The 19,487-nt window shown below is 42.7% G+C and overlaps 1 protein-coding gene and 1 long non-coding RNA gene across 5 annotated transcripts in view; one reads left to right on the plus strand and one right to left on the minus strand.

The window, feature by feature from the left end:
• Window positions 1–19,487, plus strand: part of LOC104589004 (uncharacterized) — a 102,683-nt gene that overhangs the window by 44,659 nt on the left and 38,537 nt on the right. The window contains exon 4 of the mRNA XM_010247163.3: window positions 18,675–18,777. Coding sequence (XP_010245465.1) covers window positions 18,675–18,777 — 103 coding nt within the window. The remainder of the gene's footprint in view (window positions 1–18,674; window positions 18,778–19,487) is intronic.
• LOC148800766 (uncharacterized) overlaps window positions 1–19,487 on the minus strand; it is a 126,120-nt gene that overhangs the window by 41,558 nt on the left and 65,075 nt on the right. The window lies entirely within an intron of this gene.

The following is a 19,487-nucleotide window of genomic DNA, read 5'->3' on the forward strand; positions in this document are numbered from 1 at the left end:
AGGTGGGATAGTATCTAGTTCATTTGGACTTTCCTCCTAGGAGTCTGAAGGTGTCAGTTTCTCAGTGTTTGGTGGCTCCACATCTTTGTCACATTGCTGATCTCTACGACGTGTACGTTGGAAGACACGAAAAGGAGTAGGGTTCGGACTAGAAGGAAGAGAAACGTGACAGACCTGGACCTACTTCTCCTCTTCCACGCTACTCTCTCCCTAAGGGGAAGCAGGGAAGAGAGAGAGAGAAAGAAAGGAGAGAAGAAAAGAAGAAGAAGAGGAAGAAGAAAGGAAAGTGTCGAGAGGTGTGTGAAGTTCACTGTTGACACCCTCAAAAGTTCACTTTATAATTGAAAATTAATAATTACAAGAAGGCCCCTATTTGGGTGCCCAAATACAAAGAGAGTATAAGAAAGGAGAAAATGACCAAAAACACCCCTGTCTAACCATTCTCAACACTCCCCTTCAAGCTGAACATATCTGTCAATCATGCCTAGTTTGGCAAGGTTCTTAGCAAACTTTGGATGGTGAACACCTTTAGTGAGGCAATCAGCTAGTTGGTCTTCTGACCTTACAAAAGGAAAGCAAATCTCTCCGCTAGCAATTCTTTCTCTAATAAAGTGTCTATCTACCTTAATATGCTTTTTACAATCATGTTGAATAGGATTGTGAGTAATATTTATGGCTACTTGATTGTCACAATATAGTCTCATTGGAACATTTGCTTGGATGCCCATCTCAGTCAATAAGGTCTTCAACCAAAGTAGTTCTGACACTCCATGAGCCATTGCCCTATACTCTACCTTAGCACTAGAATGAGCAATCACAGATTGTTTCTTACTTCTCTAGGAAACCACATTGCCTCCAACTAAGGCACGATAATTGGATGTAGATCTTCTATCATTGATGGACCCTGCCCAATGAGCATTTGTGTAAGCCTCAATCTTTAGATGGTCGTGGTTGGAATACAACATCCCTTTGCTAGGGCATCCTTTCAGGTAGGCTAAAATTCTGTTAACTGCTTGCATATGAGATGTCCTGGGTTCATGCATATATTGGCTAACCACTCCAACAACACAGGAAATGTCAGGTCTAGTCAAACAAAGATACAGAAGGTGTCCCACCAATCTTTGTTATACCCTCTGTCTGGAAGAACTTCTCCTTCAATAGAGTTCAACTTGTGGTTAGGATCAATTGGAGTTTCTGCAGGCTTACACCCTAATTTCCCAACTTCATGAAGCAAATCAAGTACATACTTCCTTTGTGGCAGAAAAATTCCCTTCTTGGATCTTGCAACTTCAATGCCAAGAAAATATCGGTGATCACCAAGGTCCTTAATCTCAAATTCAGAAGCGACAAAGGACTCTAATTGAGAGATACCTGTGATATCATCACCTGTCACAAAGTCATCAACATATACTATCAACATTGTTACTCTACCATCAACTCTTCCAATGAATAAGGTGTGGTCAGCCTGAGATTGAGCAAACCCAATCTTTAAGAAGCATTTTTTAACTTGTCAAACCAGGCTCTCGGGGACTGTTTGAGGCCATACAAGGACTTCTTCAGGCGGCAGACTTTTCTATCACTGTTAGGAAAGCTTACCCCAGGTGGTAAGTCCATATAGATTTCCGCTTGTAAGTCCCCATTAAGGAAGGCATTCTTTACATCCATTTGATATAAAGACCACGAGTAATGGGTGGCAAGAGACATGATCACACGAATAGAGTTCATTTTTGCAACTGGAGCAAAGGTTTCCAGATAATCAATGCCATAAGTCTGAGTGTATCCTTTGGCTACAAGCCGAGCTTTGTATCTTTCAATTGAACCATCTGCTCGTGCTTAATAGGATAAACCCACTTACACCCAATAGGAATCTTATCTTTAGGGCAAGGAACAGCCTCCCAAGTCTGGTTCTTTATTAGGGCCCTCATTTCTTGGTTCATAGCTTCCTTCTAATTGCAGCATTGCATTGCCTCTGTAACAGTATGAGGGACGGAAACAGAAGAGATAGCAGAAATATTGGCACAATAGGAAGGGGAGAGAGCATCATAAGACACATAGTGATAAGATACTTGCTACATGTCCTCTTCCCTTTTCGAATGGCAATAGGAAGATCAAGGTCAGAATCAATAATAGGATTGTCAGGAGGTTCAAGATTATCTGTGTCTGGGGAATCAAATTGTGATGGGCATTCTGCTTCAGGAGCCACCCTCTTATTGCGCCTGATGAAAAACTACTGCCAGGACCGAGGTTGATACACAGGAGGAGGACGAGGAGAAGGAATAGAGGTCGGAAGAGAGGGGGGAATAGAGGTAGGAACAGGAAGGCAGAAGGGAGTCTGATCGTCGCTTGCATTCTCCCCCTGAAGCGAAGGACGAGATGATTGGAAAAAGGAAGAGGATTCCAAAAAGGTAACATCCTTAGAGACATATCTCTTTTCAAAGAGAGCATCAAAGCATCTATAGCCTTTCTGGAATGGAGAGTAACCAAGGAATACACACTTAACGGATTTAAGATCAAACTTGCGTCGGAAAGGACTCATATCATGAACAAAACAAACACAACCAAAGACCTTAAGGGGACAATGCCATAGTTTCAAAAGACTCATTTTCTTATTGGAACAAGATTCAATCTGGCTTGACAATCCATGCTCTGAAGGTCCATCCAGGAGGTAGACTCCATCCACTTCATGCCCACTTCCAGTTGTCTTTCCCGTGCTCTGGTCCTAAAAAGCACAATGGGTGGGAAAAAGGTCACTAAGCAATTGTGGGATTTTGTTAGAGAACTAACAGACAATAAATTTTATAGCTAGGGCACATGTACAATAAATTTTATTAGTGATTTTGACTTCACCCTGACCCGAGATTGGGGTCTGAGATCCATCCGCAACAGTAATCTTGCTCTTCGCCGGGGTTAACTTATATGAGGTAAAATGTGAAGGCATACCAGTCATATGGGCACTGGCCCCAGAGTCTACAATCCATGGGCTAAAGGAGGTGGAACAAGCAAGTGTAATACCTGCCTTGGCATATGAACTAGATAAATTACTAAGTCCAGAACCAAATGATGAGAATGTACCACCCATCTCTAGCTGCAACAATATATTCCTGAGTTTGTCCATCACATCAGCAGAGTTAAGCACATCCGAGGGCTGAGCATCATTATCGACTGTAGCCAAGTGAGCATTGCCCTTCTTCCCAGTTTTGTACTTCTCCGATTTTATATGAGGATTGAGCTTCCAACACCTTTCTTCAGTGAATCTTGGCTTCTTGTAGTACTCACAAATAACATCCTCGACCTTCTCTGCAATGGGATGTTTGCTAGTATTTTGCTTGGGTCGAGATGACCTAAAGGCAGAATGATCACTCACAGAGGATTGCATCATGGCGGTTCTTTGGCTATCTTCCCCTTGTACAAGAGAGTAAGCAGTAGCAAGAGAAACAACGCCTGCATAAGAATGTGTTGTCTAGTGAAATCAAACTCTGAGTTCAAGCCCACCAAAAAATCAAAGACTATTATCCTCTATGTACTTCCGATACTGCTCACTATCTTTAGGGTCCTTCTAAACTAGAGCTTTCAAGTGATCCATTTCTTCCTAGATAGAGTGTAGAGAAGAGAAATACATAGCAACAAATCTCCCCTTGATGCATACTGCAAGCTTCCCTCCGAAACTCATACACTCTAGCAATATTGTTAACTTGGGAATGAGTAGCCCTATCCCAGATATCCTTGGCAGATGGAAGAAACATGTAATTTTCGGCAATATGAGGTTGCATTGAGCAAATCAGCCATGACATAACAAGGGAGTTGTCCTATTCCCACCTTGCAAATTTCGGGTCTTCAGGACTCGACTTCACTTCCCTTCCTGTGATGAATCTCAGTTTACCTCTCCTAGTAATGGTAAGTTTAGCAGACTGAGACCACTCTAAAAATTTAGTTCCATCCAGCTTAATAGTAGTTATCATACCATTGGAAATATCTGTAGTTCCCGAGAGCACACCAAGACCATCTGAAAATCCTTAGATGATTCCATATTCTAACAAGACACCTTTTCACCAACCAAAAAGGACCCCGACACTTCAATCGAGGTTCCAGACCCAAAAACACGTTACCCCACGGTTAAGAACCAAAAGAAGACCAAAAAAAACTAGGTTGGCGGAAAAATAAAGGGAAAAAAATCTCCCAAAAATCACACAGTGCTCAGAAAATTATGGGACCACTTCCTGTCAATCCCAAATTGAAAAACGAGTTGAATGGTCTAGGTTTTATAGCAGAAAAAAATCATTAAACTTGCCGTACATGGCTCAACATCAGATCTGGAATTTCTGCGATTTTTTCCTTGAAAAATCCACCAAAAATCATAGAAGTTTCATATAACAACAAGAGCCATACCAAAAATTTTCTAAAATGAGGGTGAATCAAACTATGTTGGTTTCATAGATTGCCACCAACACCTGTACGGACTGTTGACGTCATCCGGTGGCGGTCTGACGACAGCAATTCGCCTCTAGATAGGAGATCAGCAGAAAACTAACTCCTAGATGCTTCTACCCGCTCTGATACCAAGTTGCAGGAACTAGGGTTTCAAGAGAGAGAAAGAAAGAAGAGAAGAAAAGAAGAAAGGTAAGTGTCAAGAGGTGTGTGAAGTTCACTATTCACACCCTCAAAAGTTCACTTTATAATTGAAAATTAATAATTACAAGAAGGCCCCTATTTGGGTGCCCAAATACAAAGAGAGTATAAGAAATGAAAAAAATGACCAAATCACCCCTATCTAACCATTCTCAACAACCTGGGCCTACTTCTCCTCTTCCACGCTACTCTCCCCCTGAGGGGAAGCAGGGAAGAATGGTTCAAACTCAAAAAAGGAGACATCCATAGAGACAAAGAACTTATGATCAATGGCATCAAAGCACCAGTAACCCTTTTGAGTAAGGGACACTCCAGAAAGATACATGGAATAGACCGAGGGTCTAACTTACCACGAGACAGAGATAAATCATGGACAAAAGCACGACAACCAAACACTCTCTGGGGATGTAGAAGATGTTGGAATTGGCTTGGATTGCTGTTGAGTACGAGAATCAACCTGCCTCCACCACTTTCTATGATACACTCTCAACTCTACATTTTTGGCAACCCTCTTCACAACTCTCCCCCTAAGTCATTGGGGCAGGTAAAGGAACTTTTGGGGCTGAAACTGAAATCCCTTCCTCATTATTCTCCCCTTGAGGAGAAGCCCTATGATAGTAGGGCATATCTTCAAAAAAAGTGACATCCATGGACACAAAACACTTCCTTGAAATAGGCTCATAACAGTCATATCCCTTTTGATTTTGTGCATACCCAAGGAAAATACATTTAGTAGCTTTGGGATCAAACTTGAAGCAATGAGGTCCAAGGATTTGAACAAAACAAGTACACCCAAAAGTTTTGAGGAGAATAGTGAATAAGTCCTTATCTGGATACAGAAGACTGAACATGGTTTGCATGTTTAGAACCCGTAAAGGAACCCTGTTAATAAGGTACACGGCTGTACGGATTGCATCCCCCCAGAAACGCATGGGAACATTAGAGTTGAGCATGATGCTTCTGGCTACCTCTAAGATATGCCTGTTTTTTCTCTCAACAACCTCGTTTTGCTGTGGTGTACGAGGACAGGTGCTCTAATGAATGACCCCATGATCAAGGAGATAGGATGCCAAGGGTTTTGCAAAGTATTCCTTGGCATTATCAGATCTAAGAATTTTGATCTTGGTTTCAAACTGGGTTAGAACCATCTGATGGAAAGCCTGGGTCAGAGAAGGGACCTCATCTCGAGAGTGCATGAGGTAGACCCATGAAAAGCGGGTATAATCATCAACAAATAATAAGAAATATCTGTACCCCCCTATGGTGGGAGAATGATATGGCCCCCAAACATTGGTATGCACAATTTCAAAAGGAAGGTTGCTTCTTTTATTTACTCAAAGGATAAGATGATCTACTGTGTTTTGCAAGCTCACAACTTTCACACTTTAAACTAGACACTTCTACTGACTCAAATAAGTTTGGAAAAAGGCTCTTCAAAGAACCAAAAGATAAATGCCTAAGCGGTTGGGCCAAAGCATAATCTTACTACATGAGTGAGAGACAAACAATTTCCCCACTTCACTCTGCTTCCCTTGTGAATGTTGAAGCAGGTAGACTCCATTCATCTCATGGCCAATCCCAATCACCTTCTTCATTTCCAGATCCTGAAAAACACACTGATCAAGGAAAAAGGTTATTGAACAGTTTTGATATTTAGTAATACTACTAACTGAAAGTAAGTTAGCACTAAGCTTGGGAACATGTAAAACTGAGGATAGGGCGATGGCATCAAGACATTTTGATGTCTTCCTTGCCAGAAATTGGTACAAGGGAGCTATCAGCAATAGAAACTTTGTCTCTCCCAGAGGCTAAACAAAGTAGATAAACTGGTCATATGGTCTGAAGCACCTGAATCTATTACCCAGAAAGGTCTAGTATTACCTAGGACAGAAGCATGACATGTAGTAGCTCTTGTACCTGTATGAGCAAGGGCTGAAGTAGGCTAAGCAGGTGTAGTAGCTGAAGGCTGAGATGTAGATCCAGAAATATCAGTTTCCTTTTCTAGCTGTGTCAGTGCAGCCCGAACAGCTGCTAAGGCTTCCAAGGATGTGGTCCTTGTGCTGGAAGAGGATGTACTATCAGTAGTAGTTGCTGTATTAGCACTTCCCTTCTTGTTTCTAAGTCTAGCTGGCATTAGGTGAGGATGCAACTTCCAACAGGTGTCCTTAGTGTGTTTGGGCTTCTTGCAATGATCACAAAAAATATCTCTTTTGTCCTCCTTAACTTCCCTTTCCTTTTCCCCTCCAGCCTTGAATTTTGTTGCTGCCAAGGCTGCTTCTGTGGGCTGAAAAGATAGCATTACCTTCCTCCTACTTTCTTCACTATGGACTAATGAGTAGGCCTGAGATAGAGTCAGACTCTCCCTAGTGAGAAGTTGTTGTCTTGTAATATCAAAATCTGAGTTTAGACAGGCTAGGAACTCAAAAACCCTATTTGTTTCAATCAGTTTTCTATATGTTGTTGCATCCTTCTGGCTTTCCCATTCAATAGTTTCCAAGTGATCAATTTCATGCCAAAGGGATTTTAGAGTAGCAAAATATACTAAGACCGGCTTCTGTCCCAAATCTCCTTGGCTGTTTTTGCCCAGAGATAGTTTCAGCTAATGTGGGGCTGTATAGAGTTGCATAGCCAGGTCATTACCAAGAATATCTTGAACCCATCTTGGATGAGTTATATCCTCCTTGGTTGTTTCTTTTGTGTCTCTAGTTACGTACCCTAATTTCCCTCTGCCCTCAATGGCCATCATTGCCGATTGGGTCCATAACAAGTAATTTGTTCCATCAAAACTAACAATGGTAATCTGGAATGAATTTTCTATCATATTACCAGTCCCAAAATCTTCCCCTTGAGTTTTCACCTCACTTCCAACCTTTTCCACTCTAAGTAAATCACAGTACTCCAAAAAAAAAAGGTTTTCTATTGAAATACTGACAATCCAAAAACTAATCTCAGCAAAGAATGAAAATGGGAACTTAATTTCAGTCAATAGTTTCTGATGAGGCCAAAAATGGTCCCACCAATAGATGGAGCACATAATCTGTTCACTCTCTTTGATCTGATGAGGTGGCTCAGATCGGATTCAGCCCGTGGTGTGAGTAGAGCTACAATGCCGAGCTGTGATGCCGAGCTGGGGATTCGAGCTGAGAGCTGAAAAGGAAGAAAGGTCAAAGTGCCCGGGTATATTATATTCTACCCAGGAGGATACTCTGATGCTTAAGTTAGTGAATGATCTTTGTGTAAGGGAATATGAGAGAGTGAAAGTTTATGTGCACATACCTTTTGGAGTGGTCCTGAGGTCCTTTTATAGCTACCTGAGGTTCAGGTACTGTCTGGTAATGTTTGTGTGCCTTGTACGGAGCTGTTTCCTAAACTCCAGGGTGTACTGGTCAGTTATTTGCTAGATCCATGCGGCGGTTACAAGTCGCCTGCTGGTCTGGGGGCGGTGAACCACATGTTACTCCAGCGAGCTGTTCTGCTGTGTCGGACTCTGTGGGCCGAGCTTGCTCTAGCTCGACTTTGTACTTGATATTGACTGCTGCATGTCGAGCCGACGAGCCGTCTTGCTGAGTGGGACACGGCATCACTGACAGCGTCCACGTGTCCATCATCAAATGGGTTGACCAAAATGTCCCTCGTCAATAGCCCCCCCCCACTCTCGAGTTCGCTTATTTAGAAAACAAAGAGAGTAAGGTTTTTTCTTTTTGTAGAAAGAAATCTTGTTTTTTCCAATATTTCATGCATGCCTATGCTGCCTGCTGAGCTGTTTTTTGCTACGGGCGAGCTACTTAAATCCTTGTTCATGCGTAGTATCGTTGTAGATTGTCTATGTTCCAGGCCCGAGGAACTTTTTTCCCTTCGAGTGTCTCGAGCTCATATGCATTTCCGCTGAAAATTTTGGAAACCCTGTAGGGTCCTTCCCAATTCGGACTGAGCTTCCCTACTCCAGGCTCAAGTACCATGATTTTCTTGAGTACTTGGTTGCTGATCCTGAAATTTCGTTTCCTGACTCTAGCATTATAATATTGTGCGATGCGTTGTTGGTACGCAGCAGTCCGAATGTAGGCAAGTTCTCTTATTTCCTCCAGTAGGTCGAGGTTAGCTCGTAGCTCTTCCTTATTTGTTCCTTCGGTGTACGCTTCAGATCGCAGGGTTGGAATTTCTAATTCTGTTGTATTACCGCTTCGGTCCCGTAAGTCAGGTTAAAGGGTGTTTCACCGATTGCCGTTTTGACAGTGGTCCTATAGGCCCATAGCACGCTGGGTAGCTCGTCTATCCATAGTCCTTTGGCTCGAGATAATCGGGCTTTGAGTCCTCGTAATATTGCTTTGTTGGTGACTTCGGCTTGCCCGTTAACTTGGGGGGGTGCCACTGGTGTGAATCATTCTTCTATTCCCATTTGTTCACACCAGTCATGGAATTTAATGTCTTCAAACTGTTTTCCATTGTCGGATATTAGCACTCTTGGTAGGCCGAACCTGCACACTATGTTTCGCCAGAAAAAATTATGGAAGCTACGAGCTGTTATTGTCAGTAGTGGTTCGGCTTCCACCCACTTAGTGAAATAGTCCACAACTACTTCCAAAAACTTCCTTTGTCCCTTGGCCGGTGGGAAGGGCCCCAATAAATCTATGCCCCACTACACAAATGGCCATGGGCTGGTCAAGTATCTCAAGTCGGCAACGGGTTGGTGTAGGATGTTCGCATGCCATTGGCACTGATCACAACGCTGAACTAGCTCGGCCGCATCTGCTTTCATGGTGGGCCAGTAGTATCCTTGTAGGGATTTTTGGGTGAGGCCCCTGCCCCCTAGGTGTCCTCTACAGAGGTCCTCGTGAATTTCTCGTAAAACTTGATTTGCTTCAACTTGCCTTAGGCATCGTAAGTAGGGCATTGTAAAGGATCTTCTGTAGAGCAGCTCGCCTACTATCACGTAGCAAGCTGCCTGTTTTTCTACTCGGCGAGCTGCATTTCTTTCTGCTGGTAGCATGCCACGTTTCAGGTAATCGTAGAGTGGGTCAATCCAACTTGGCTCAGTGGTAGTCATATTGGCGACTTCCTCACCCACTTTTTCTATCAAGGGACGTGGTAATTCTTCGATGTAGATGGTCTGTTTTGTCGAATCCAACATGCTTGCTAATTTGGAGAGGGCGTCAGCTTCTGCATTCCTTAATCTCGGGAATTGTTGGAGATATCATGACTTGAAAACTGGTAGGAGTTCTCTGACTTTGGCGAGGTATGCCACCATGGAGGCGTCTCGAACCTCGTAATTCCCATTTACCTAGTTTACAACGAGCTGTAAGTCGCTGCATATCACCACGTGTTTGGCTTCCACCTCTTTTGCTAATGCCAAACCTGCTAATAGGGCCTCAATTTCAGCTTCGTTATTTGATGCTCGGAATAGAAACCGAAGCGCATATTCCAACTTTGTCACGCACGGTCCATATAGTATTAACCCAGCCCCGCTTCCGCCTCAATGAGACGATTCATCTATGTGAAGTATCTAGGGCTCCTCGTCCCAGCTCGCTCTCATGTGAGGTGGGGGTGTTGTGCTGGATAAGGCTTCCATTGTTAGCACCATCTGCCCGGGCGATGGCGAGCTGAAGGTACACTCGGCAATAAAATCTGCCAGAACCTGCGCTTTGATCACTGTGCGCGACTCAAACTGGAAATAATATTCACTTAGCTCGATTGCCCATTTGGTGAGTCTTCCTGAGATTTCAGGCTTTAGGAGAATTTGCTTCAACGGCTGGTCCATTAGCACCACTATGGAGTGTGCTTGGAAGTAAGGTCTCAGCTTTCAGGCAGCTAATACTAAGGCGAAGGTGAGCTTCTCAATGTTTGGATACCTCGTTTCGACTAGAGGCGTAAATTGGGTCGTGCCGCCCATGGCCCGACACGACCATGCGGGTCGTGTTGGGCCTGGGATTTTAGGTCCACGGGCCGGCACGGCACGGCACGACCGAGCGGGCCGTGTTGCCCGCGGCCCGTGGGCTGGCACGGCCCAACCCGCAACCCGGCCCAGCATGGCCCGTGGCACGACCCATATATATTTTATATATATTTATGTATATTTTATATATTATAATTATATAATAATATATTAATAAAATAATTATTTTTTAAAATTTATTATACTAATTTATTTAATCGTTGCATATATAAGCAATTTTATACACAAAATTCATATAAAATTAAAATTTTAAGTTTTTTTGTCAATTTTTTTAAATAAATAGCTTTGGCCCGATAACGGCCCGACCTGGCTCAAGGCTCGGCCCACGGGCCCACATGGGCCCGGGCCGTGGGCCGTGCGGGGCCTACCCCCAAATTTTTCACCGGGGAGGGCGGCATGGCTCGTGATGGCCCGTGGGCCAGCATGGCATGACCAACTTTACACCTCTAGTTTCGGCAGCCTAGAGTACTTTGCTAACATAATATACGGGTAGTTGTGTTCTGTCTACCTCTCTGACAAGGACCGAGCTTACTACTTCATTACTTGTAGAGAGGTAGAGTTTGAATTCGTTTCCCACCTCTAGCTTGGTCAGTAGAGGGGGTGAGCTGAGATATTGCTTTAGTTCATCGAAGGCGAGCTGACATTCCTCTGTCCATTCGAAGTCTTGGTTCTTTTTTATGGCCTTAAAGAAGGGGAGACACCTCCCAGCTGATCTAGACATAAACCTGTTCAGGGCGGCTATTCGTCCTGTTAGTCTTTGGGTTTCCTTAACCGTCTTGGGTGGTCTCATATCTAAGATCGCTTGGATTTTTTCCTGTGGAGGAGATGGGCCAAATGGCCCATAGGCTGTCATTCTATGTTATGTTTATGTTTTTTCTCTATAATGGGCCTTATTCTGGGCCCATACTCTTATATACTCTGTTTTGTAATTTCTTGCCCATCCAAGGGCCCCTCTGTAATATTTCAAAGATTAAGTTAATAAAATGATTTAGAGTGTTAGAGAAGAGAGGTTCAAACTTAACCTCCCTCTAACACTCTAAATCATTTTATTAACTTAATCTTTGAAATATTACAGAGGGGCCCTTGGATGGGCAAGAAATTACAAAATAGAGTATATAAGAGTATGGGCTCAGAATAAGGCCCATTACAGAGAAAAAACATAAACATAACATAGAATGACAGCCTATGAGCCATTCGGCCCATCTCCTATACATTTTCGGGTTTTGGTAAATAGAGTCTTTACAACCATGTCATCCACATAGCATTCTACTTTATTACCAATTAACTTAGAAAAAACACAATTCACTAATCGCTGGTAAGTCGCTCTAGCATTTTTAAACCGAATGGCATGACCTTGTAACAATACAGGCCTATTTCGATAGTAAATGTGGTCTTCAGGGTCCATCAGGATCTGATCGTATCCCAAATAGACGTCCATGAAGCTGAGCAATTTGAATCCTGAGGTCGCGTCCACTAAGCGGTCTATGCTAGGTAAGGGGAAACTGTCTTTTGGGCAGGCGCGGTTCAGGTCCATAAAGTCTATACACATTCGCCACTTGCCATTTGCTTTTTTCACTAAGACTGGGTTCGCTACCCAGCTCGGGTACTGTACCTCCTCTATTAAGTTTGCAGCTAACAACTTCCCTACTTCATTTACTACGTCCCACCTTTCCGGGGTAAGGTTTCTTTTCCTTTGTCGGACTGGTCTAACTGTAGGTTCCACATTAAGTTTATGATTTATCAGTTTAGGGTCAATTCCAGGCATTTCAAATGCTGACCAGGCAAAAACGTCTAATTTTATTATAAAAAACTTACCAATTCAGATCGTTGGAAATCTTTTAAGTGAGCTCCTATCTGTAGCACTTTCTCTAGGTCGGTTTTGGAGACCTGTACTGCTACTGTGTCTTTGGTCGGGCGAGCTCTTTCCTCAATGTTTTTTGGTGGTGGGTCTAGGTCGATGTCGACTATCATCTTCCATTTAGCTTTTAACGAGGCCACGTAGCACTTCTGAGATTCTAGCTGGTCACCACGTAGCACTCCTATCCCAGTGTCTGTTGGAAACTTTAATGCTAAGTGGTATGTGGATACTACAACTCGCAATGCATGTAGAATGGGTCGTCCCAAGATCGCATTATAAGGCGATGATGCTGCTACTACTAGGAAATCATGTTCCAGGTGAACTGTGTAGGGCGGGGAGCCGACTTCAATTGGTAACCTAACCTTACCAATAGGGCGAACTACTTCCCCGCTAAATCCTACCAAAGGTATATTAGCAGGTTTCAAGTCAGCTTTACTTAACTCCATTTTCTTAAAAGGCCTCGACAAATAAGATATCAGCTGAGCTGCCTGAATCCACCAAAATCCTTTTTAATTTGAAGTCATTGATTAGCAATTTTACCACCAGTGCATCATCATGGGGGTATCGGATCCCCCGCATGTCATCATTTGTAAAATAGATGACCTCTTCCGTTTTGGGACGTTTGTGGGGATGGTCACTCTCCTGTTCTAGCTCGCGTACCGTGTTTTTCCCAGTGGACGAGGTGCATCCTACTATGATGGAGCCTCTTGTGATTACGTTGATTGTTCCTCTAACCTGCTTCTTTGGGGCCTGTGAGGTTCTGGCTGGTGGTTCCTACTGCTTGTTATTCTGTGGTGCTTTCCTTATTGGTTTCAGTTCCTTGGGTTCGCTCATCCTTGATGAAGTGTTTCAAGTAGCCTCGTTTGATAAGGTCCTCGATTTCAATTTTCAGGTTCCAACAATTCTTAGTGTCATGCCCATAGTCATTGTGGAAATGACAATACTTATTCGGATTCCTGGTGCTAGGGTCTCCCCTCATCTTGGGAGGCCATTTCACGTAATCATTTGATTGGATATGCATGAGAATCTCCTTTCTGTGAGCATTCAGTGGTGTAAATATCCTGCTATATGTGGGAGGTGTTTCCAGTCGTCGTCCTGCTTTACTGTATGGCAACCTGCTTTTTTGACGTGGCGAGCTACTGTGCCTTCTCCTTGGGGATCTTCTTTTACGAGGCGATCTACTCCGTCTGGTTCGGTTACTTTTTGCTTCTTCATCCGTTCGTTTCCTTTTTCCTGTAATCTCAGTCTCCCCACCTATTGCTTCTTTTGCCCTAATGTATTTGTGGGCGATGGTGAGGAAATTTTCCATGGTAGCTGGAGGGTGGAGTTCTAGCTCCCATTTCAATTTTTTGTGCCTAACTCCTTTTTTGGCCGCTATCAACTATATAGAGGGATCCACATCGGGGATCTGCAACTTTTCCATGTTGAAGCACCGAATGTATTCCCCAAGTGGTTCATTGGACTTCTGAACTATGTTGAAGAGGCATGTAGCTGATTTAGAATGTGGCGTGCTTGTGATGAAGAGTCGGGCGAACTGGTCCCAATTCTTTATGGATCCTGGAGCCAATCCCAAATACCATAACCAAGCTTCTTCTTTCAAAGTGGTAGGGAACGCTATGCACATACTAGCATCATTAGCTCCGTGAAGGAGCATCAAGGCTTGAAAGCTATTAACATGCTCTACTTGATCCGACTTCCCTCGGTAAGATTCCAGGGTAGGTGCCCTAGAGTTTTTAGGTCGTGGAGCTCTAAGGATTTCCGGTGCAAGCGGGGTTTCCCTAGTTAGACCAAGTTGATCAGATAAGGAGATTATTCTCTCTGTTGTCGTGCTGCCTTCTCTTGGTTGTGCTTTGCCCCCTGCTCGGGCAAGCCGCATCTTACTTCCTGCACGGTGCTTTTTCTTTCTTCTGGTAAGCTCGGCGGAGCTTGCCCTGTTAAATTCAGCAGGGGCCTCCGCCTGACTCTCCTCTAGTCCTTGTTCGTCCAGTGCAATGTCTTCTCCATTTCAAATGTGGATCTGGTTGCGTATTCGAGATTGAGGCAAGCCTTATTGATTCTGGCGGTTGGACGAAGGGGGTTGCTGATTGTCGTAAGGCTGGTTGCCCCTGGGTGCCGGTAGTTCAGACATCGCCGGGCGCCGAAGTGGACTTTGCTGTTGGGATTATTGATGGAGTGGCTGTGATTGGACTGTTGTTGGGCCTGCTGCTGGTGTGGCTGCTAGGGTTGCTTTTATTGAGTTACCTTAAAAGGTTGTACCTTTCTTAGCAACAAACTCTGATCGACTTCTTTGGTTTGAAACCTTAACCTTGATCGAATCTGAACTCTTTCTCAGAATTCTGATCCTCCTCTTGGTTTGAAACCCTATCTTGATCGAAACTGTTCTCTGATTCTTCCTGGTCACCGGATCATTCTCCAAGAACCTTTTTACCTTCTTGGGCAGTCTTCAGTACTCCAGTAACCTCCAAGAACCAGGCGGCTGTTGCAGAGATCTTGATCTAATGGATTTTCATGTAGCCGATCAGATCAGGCTTACATGAGAGCCCTAGTTTTCCTCACCAATAGCTCTGATACCAACTTGAAGAAAGCTAGTGTATTTCTGTCTTAGAAGAAAGAAGAAAATAACTAGATTTGAAGAGAAGAACAAAGAGAAGAGAAGAGGGGAGAAGAAAGGGGTTCGGTTGATGATATATGCCGCCTTATACACTTCATTATATATAGCTTTGGTTCCTTACAAGAATAGGAGATAAACATAAAATCCTAGTCCTAATAAAACAAAAACATAATATGGATAAAGATAAACATAACATGGATAAGGCCAGCTGGCCCAACTTAAAAGGAATTAAAAAATAACTTGGTGCGGGTATGGAACCACATAAACTAGAGCCTAAGTGTGGGTATGGAACCTCACACTCGTGGCTTACTAACTATTCCTTCAGAAAACAAAGGAGATTGGGGGAACAACATTTGGTGAGGGGCCTTGTAGTTCAGCACTCTAGAAGGCATGCGATTGATGACATAAGCAACAGTCAATACAAAATCTATCCAAAAACGTTTTGGTACATTCATGTGTAACATCATCCCTTGTGCAACCTCAATGAGGTGTTTGTTCTTTCTCTCTGCAACACCATTTTGGTGTGTTGTTGCACATGAGCTCCTATGGATGGATCCATGTGAAGCAAAGAACTCATTGAGCTCACCATGGAAATACTCCTTTGCATCATGGAAATACTCCTTTGCATTATCTGATTGAAAATTTTGAATTTCAAAATGAAATTGTGTAAACACCATCCTTTGGAAATCCTACACAACCTTTGGAAGTTCGTCTCTACTACGCATGGGAAATACCCATGTATAACAGGAGAAATCATCAATCAATGTGATAAAGTACTTATACCCGCCCTCTGAAGTTATAGTAGTAGGCCCCCACACATCAGAATACACAATATGGAAAGGGAAACTTAATCTTTTATTACTTGAATGAAATGTTGTTCTACATTGGTTGCTCAACTGACATGTTTGACATTGGAAATCTAACACTGAACATGACTTAAATAAATTAGGAAACAAAGATTTCATTATTTCAAAAGACACATGACCTAACTGATTATGCCACAAAAAAATTTTACTCTTATTTGACTGACTATGCGACTCTAAAGATGACACTGATGAACCAGCCTTGTTGTTGAAAGTGTAGAGACCATCCACTAAGCTTCCTCTACCAATCATCCTCCCAGAATTTAGATCCTAAAAAACACATGAACCAGGAAAAAAGGTTACACTGCAGTTTAAAGAGTTTGTGATACTACTAATGTAAAGTAGATTGATGGGAAGTTGAGGAACATGCAAAACATTATTCAAGTTAAGTCCATGAGGAAGGGGTATTGATCTTTGGCCTGCAATGGAAGAGAATGATCCATCTGCAAGTCTCACCTTATCCCTTCCTAACAAAAGGTTATAAGACAAAAAGGTCTGGCTTACGGTCATGTGGTTGAAGGCCCATAAGTCAATGATGTAGGGGGAATCAAGGGCAGTGGATACATAGAGGGCAGAGGCTGCATTACTTGAAGTAGACGCAAATGAAGTAGAAGGGGTACCAATGACTAACCTGTTCATCTGGTGCAAGGCCCTACCATATGATTCCAAGTGATTTTGGAAGGAATTCATGATATCTTCCTTGGGGTCAGAACCAGTGAAGTACTCCTAAGCAGTACTAGTCAACACTCACCAAACTGAGTATCTTGGGTTACCACATTTGCCACATTATGTGCTGTATTAGGCTTCTTCTGACCCTGCACCTTACCCTATTCTTGGTGCTTTACAGCCCACTTTGGCCTCCCATGGAGCTCCCAACATGTGTCTCGTGTATGTCTTGAACGTCAGTAGTGGCTACAAAACATCTTGTCCTTATCATCAACTTTCTTGGAGTCATTTTTCTTTCCCATATTGTTACCACCCATTGCAGCTAATGCCACCTGTTGCTCCCCATCAATTGTAACCATCACACTCCTACTTTCCTCAAATTGAACTAGGGCATAAACTTCTTGAACTGAAGGCAACTCTTTACTCCCTTAAGTCTGAACTCTAAGAGGTTCATATATGGAATTTAGTCCCAACAAGAAAGAAAAAATCCGCTACTGATAAACCAACTTCTTATAGGCTTTAGCATCGCCATCATGTTTCCATTCTATAGCTTGTAATTGATAAATCTTAGCATAATGCAACTCCTTCCATACTGAAATAAGGGCTGATAATAGACTGACAAACTACGGTTCCCCTGTTTACAGGTTGAGGATCCAGCTTGTAATTGGTAAATCTTAGCATAGTGCCTCTGCTCAGAATAGGTGGTTTTGGCATGTTCCCATATTTCACTAGTGGTGTCTGCCCACATAAAGTTCTTCTTCACATCAGGCTCCATGGCTGCCAGAAGCCAGGATATCACCATACTGTTCTCTTGGTCCCACCTATCATGTTCAATTGTCCCATTATTGGGTTCTTTCTCTCTTCCATTTGTGTACCTAGTTTTTTCCCTGGGTAGTTCAACTGTCCCACTCCAAGTAGTTCAGGCCATTCAAAGGAATAATTGGCAATGGAAATATCATATTTTCAGCTCCCATACCAGCTGTACTACAGGTTGATATAACCCCAGATGAGGCAGAATCATCATTTGCCATTGACAGAAACAAAGGCTACAAGACAAAACTTAAACCACACCACAGGTGCACAAGACTAATCCCCACTCAACTACTAACTCTCACAGTTATAATTAGGACACTAAACACTTAGAAATCTGCTTTTGAAACAAAGAACCCACGGCTGCAATCTAATGGCAGCCACTAAACAGTTCAAAAAACACTGCTGAAATCCTCTAGCAATAATCAAACCATCCAAGAACAGTTCAAACCATCCAGGAAATTGGACTTCAATCAAACAGTTCAAAAAACAGTCCAGAAATAAAAAACTACACTGCTGAAATCCTCTAGCAGCACTCAAACCGTCCAGGAATAGTCCAAAAAATTAGACCTGTTATCATTGATCTATGCACAACACACATCAACCAATCACAGCACATACCTGTGACCAAAAAAGGGAATCACACATCCCTGTACAGCACCTGTACGAAGGTGCAGTTCCAAGACTGAGTCTTCACAGCATGAGCCAAAAGAAAGAGAGCCTTCACAGCATCAGCCCCCTCCTACTAGGGTTACCATGGTGCTATGACCAAGGAAGAACCCAGAAAAAACAGCAACAGTTTATTGTTCTAATCAGTCCAATTAGGGTTTCTGCCTTCACTGTCCAAGAGTCAGAGAACTGGGTGGAAGGAATGTGATTCAGAGGAGAAAAGAGATTCCTATCGCCCAGAGTTAGGCTCTGATACCATATTTTCTTTCTAGAAAATAGAGAGGAGAGAGAGGAGAGAAGAGAGATACAAGGAGAAGAGAAGAGGAAAAAGTGTTTGAGAGTAAAAACTGAAACTGGCGGCTCCCAGCTTCCTATTTGTATTAACATGATGTAAAATAAAAGAAAAGGGAATTACAAGCATGCCCCTGGGGGTCCACCCTAATAATAAGAACTTAAACAAAGAAAAGAACATGCTAACAGCACCCTAACAGCAGAAATAAAATAAAAAAAAAAAACTAATTCTAACAACATATACCATTTCAGAGGTACTAAGGTAGTCTACTGTCTTAATGGATGGACATGGTGATTAATGTTATCTTATTTGTTTACTCTACTTTTTAGATTGTTGGGCATTCATTGGGTGGTGGAACTGCTGCACTCTTGACATATATTCTCCGGGAACGTAAAGAGTTCTTTTCAAGCACTTGTGTAACATTTGGTCCAGGCAAGTATCTATTGGATGCTGCTTGCAGTTATTTAGATATTATTTAAGATGTTGACAATTATTAAGTGATTGGTTTCAATTTTTGCTTTGCTTAATTTAATGATAATTTAACGGTAGTCCTGATGAGGTGAAGATTACTTCATTTCCTGTGACATTAAGGACCATTAACTAAAGTATCAACCTTGTGATAGTGTTTTAGATTTGAAATAGAAAGCATTTTATCCCCATTGTGTTACAGACCATGCGATCTTTTATTTGTTTTGGATTAATAGAAAGCTTTCAACTTACAAATATTCTATGTTCATTTTATTAGGACATGGATGCAAATTTTAATGGGTTTACCATTTCTAGTTGTCTTTTTGGCAAAACATTTCACTACAATTTGACTACTTATTTGGTATTGTGTTGTGTGCTTGACCAATATGCCAAAAGCCTTGAGACTGATGGAATGCGTCAAGCCAATCACTTTAACCATTTAGGACTGTAACATACCACCACGCTTCTGTAGCTGACATCTCGGCGGCTTCACTCTAGGCAGCTCTCACTCTAGTGGTAGGTAGCCCTCTTCATGGTGGCTCTCACTTTGGTGATAGGTAACCTTTCCACGACAGCTCACACTTTGGTGGTAGGTAGTCTTTTCCCTTTGGCAGCTTTCACTCTACTCTAGGTAGCCCTTTCCATGTCGGCTTTCACTCTACTGGTAGCCCTTT

The sequence above is a fragment of the Nelumbo nucifera genome, chromosome 4 (genome assembly GCF_055504915.1).
Source record: "Nelumbo nucifera cultivar China Antique chromosome 4, China Antique-T2T, whole genome shotgun sequence".
In the NCBI taxonomy this organism is placed as follows: Eukaryota; Viridiplantae; Streptophyta; class Magnoliopsida; order Proteales; family Nelumbonaceae; genus Nelumbo; species Nelumbo nucifera.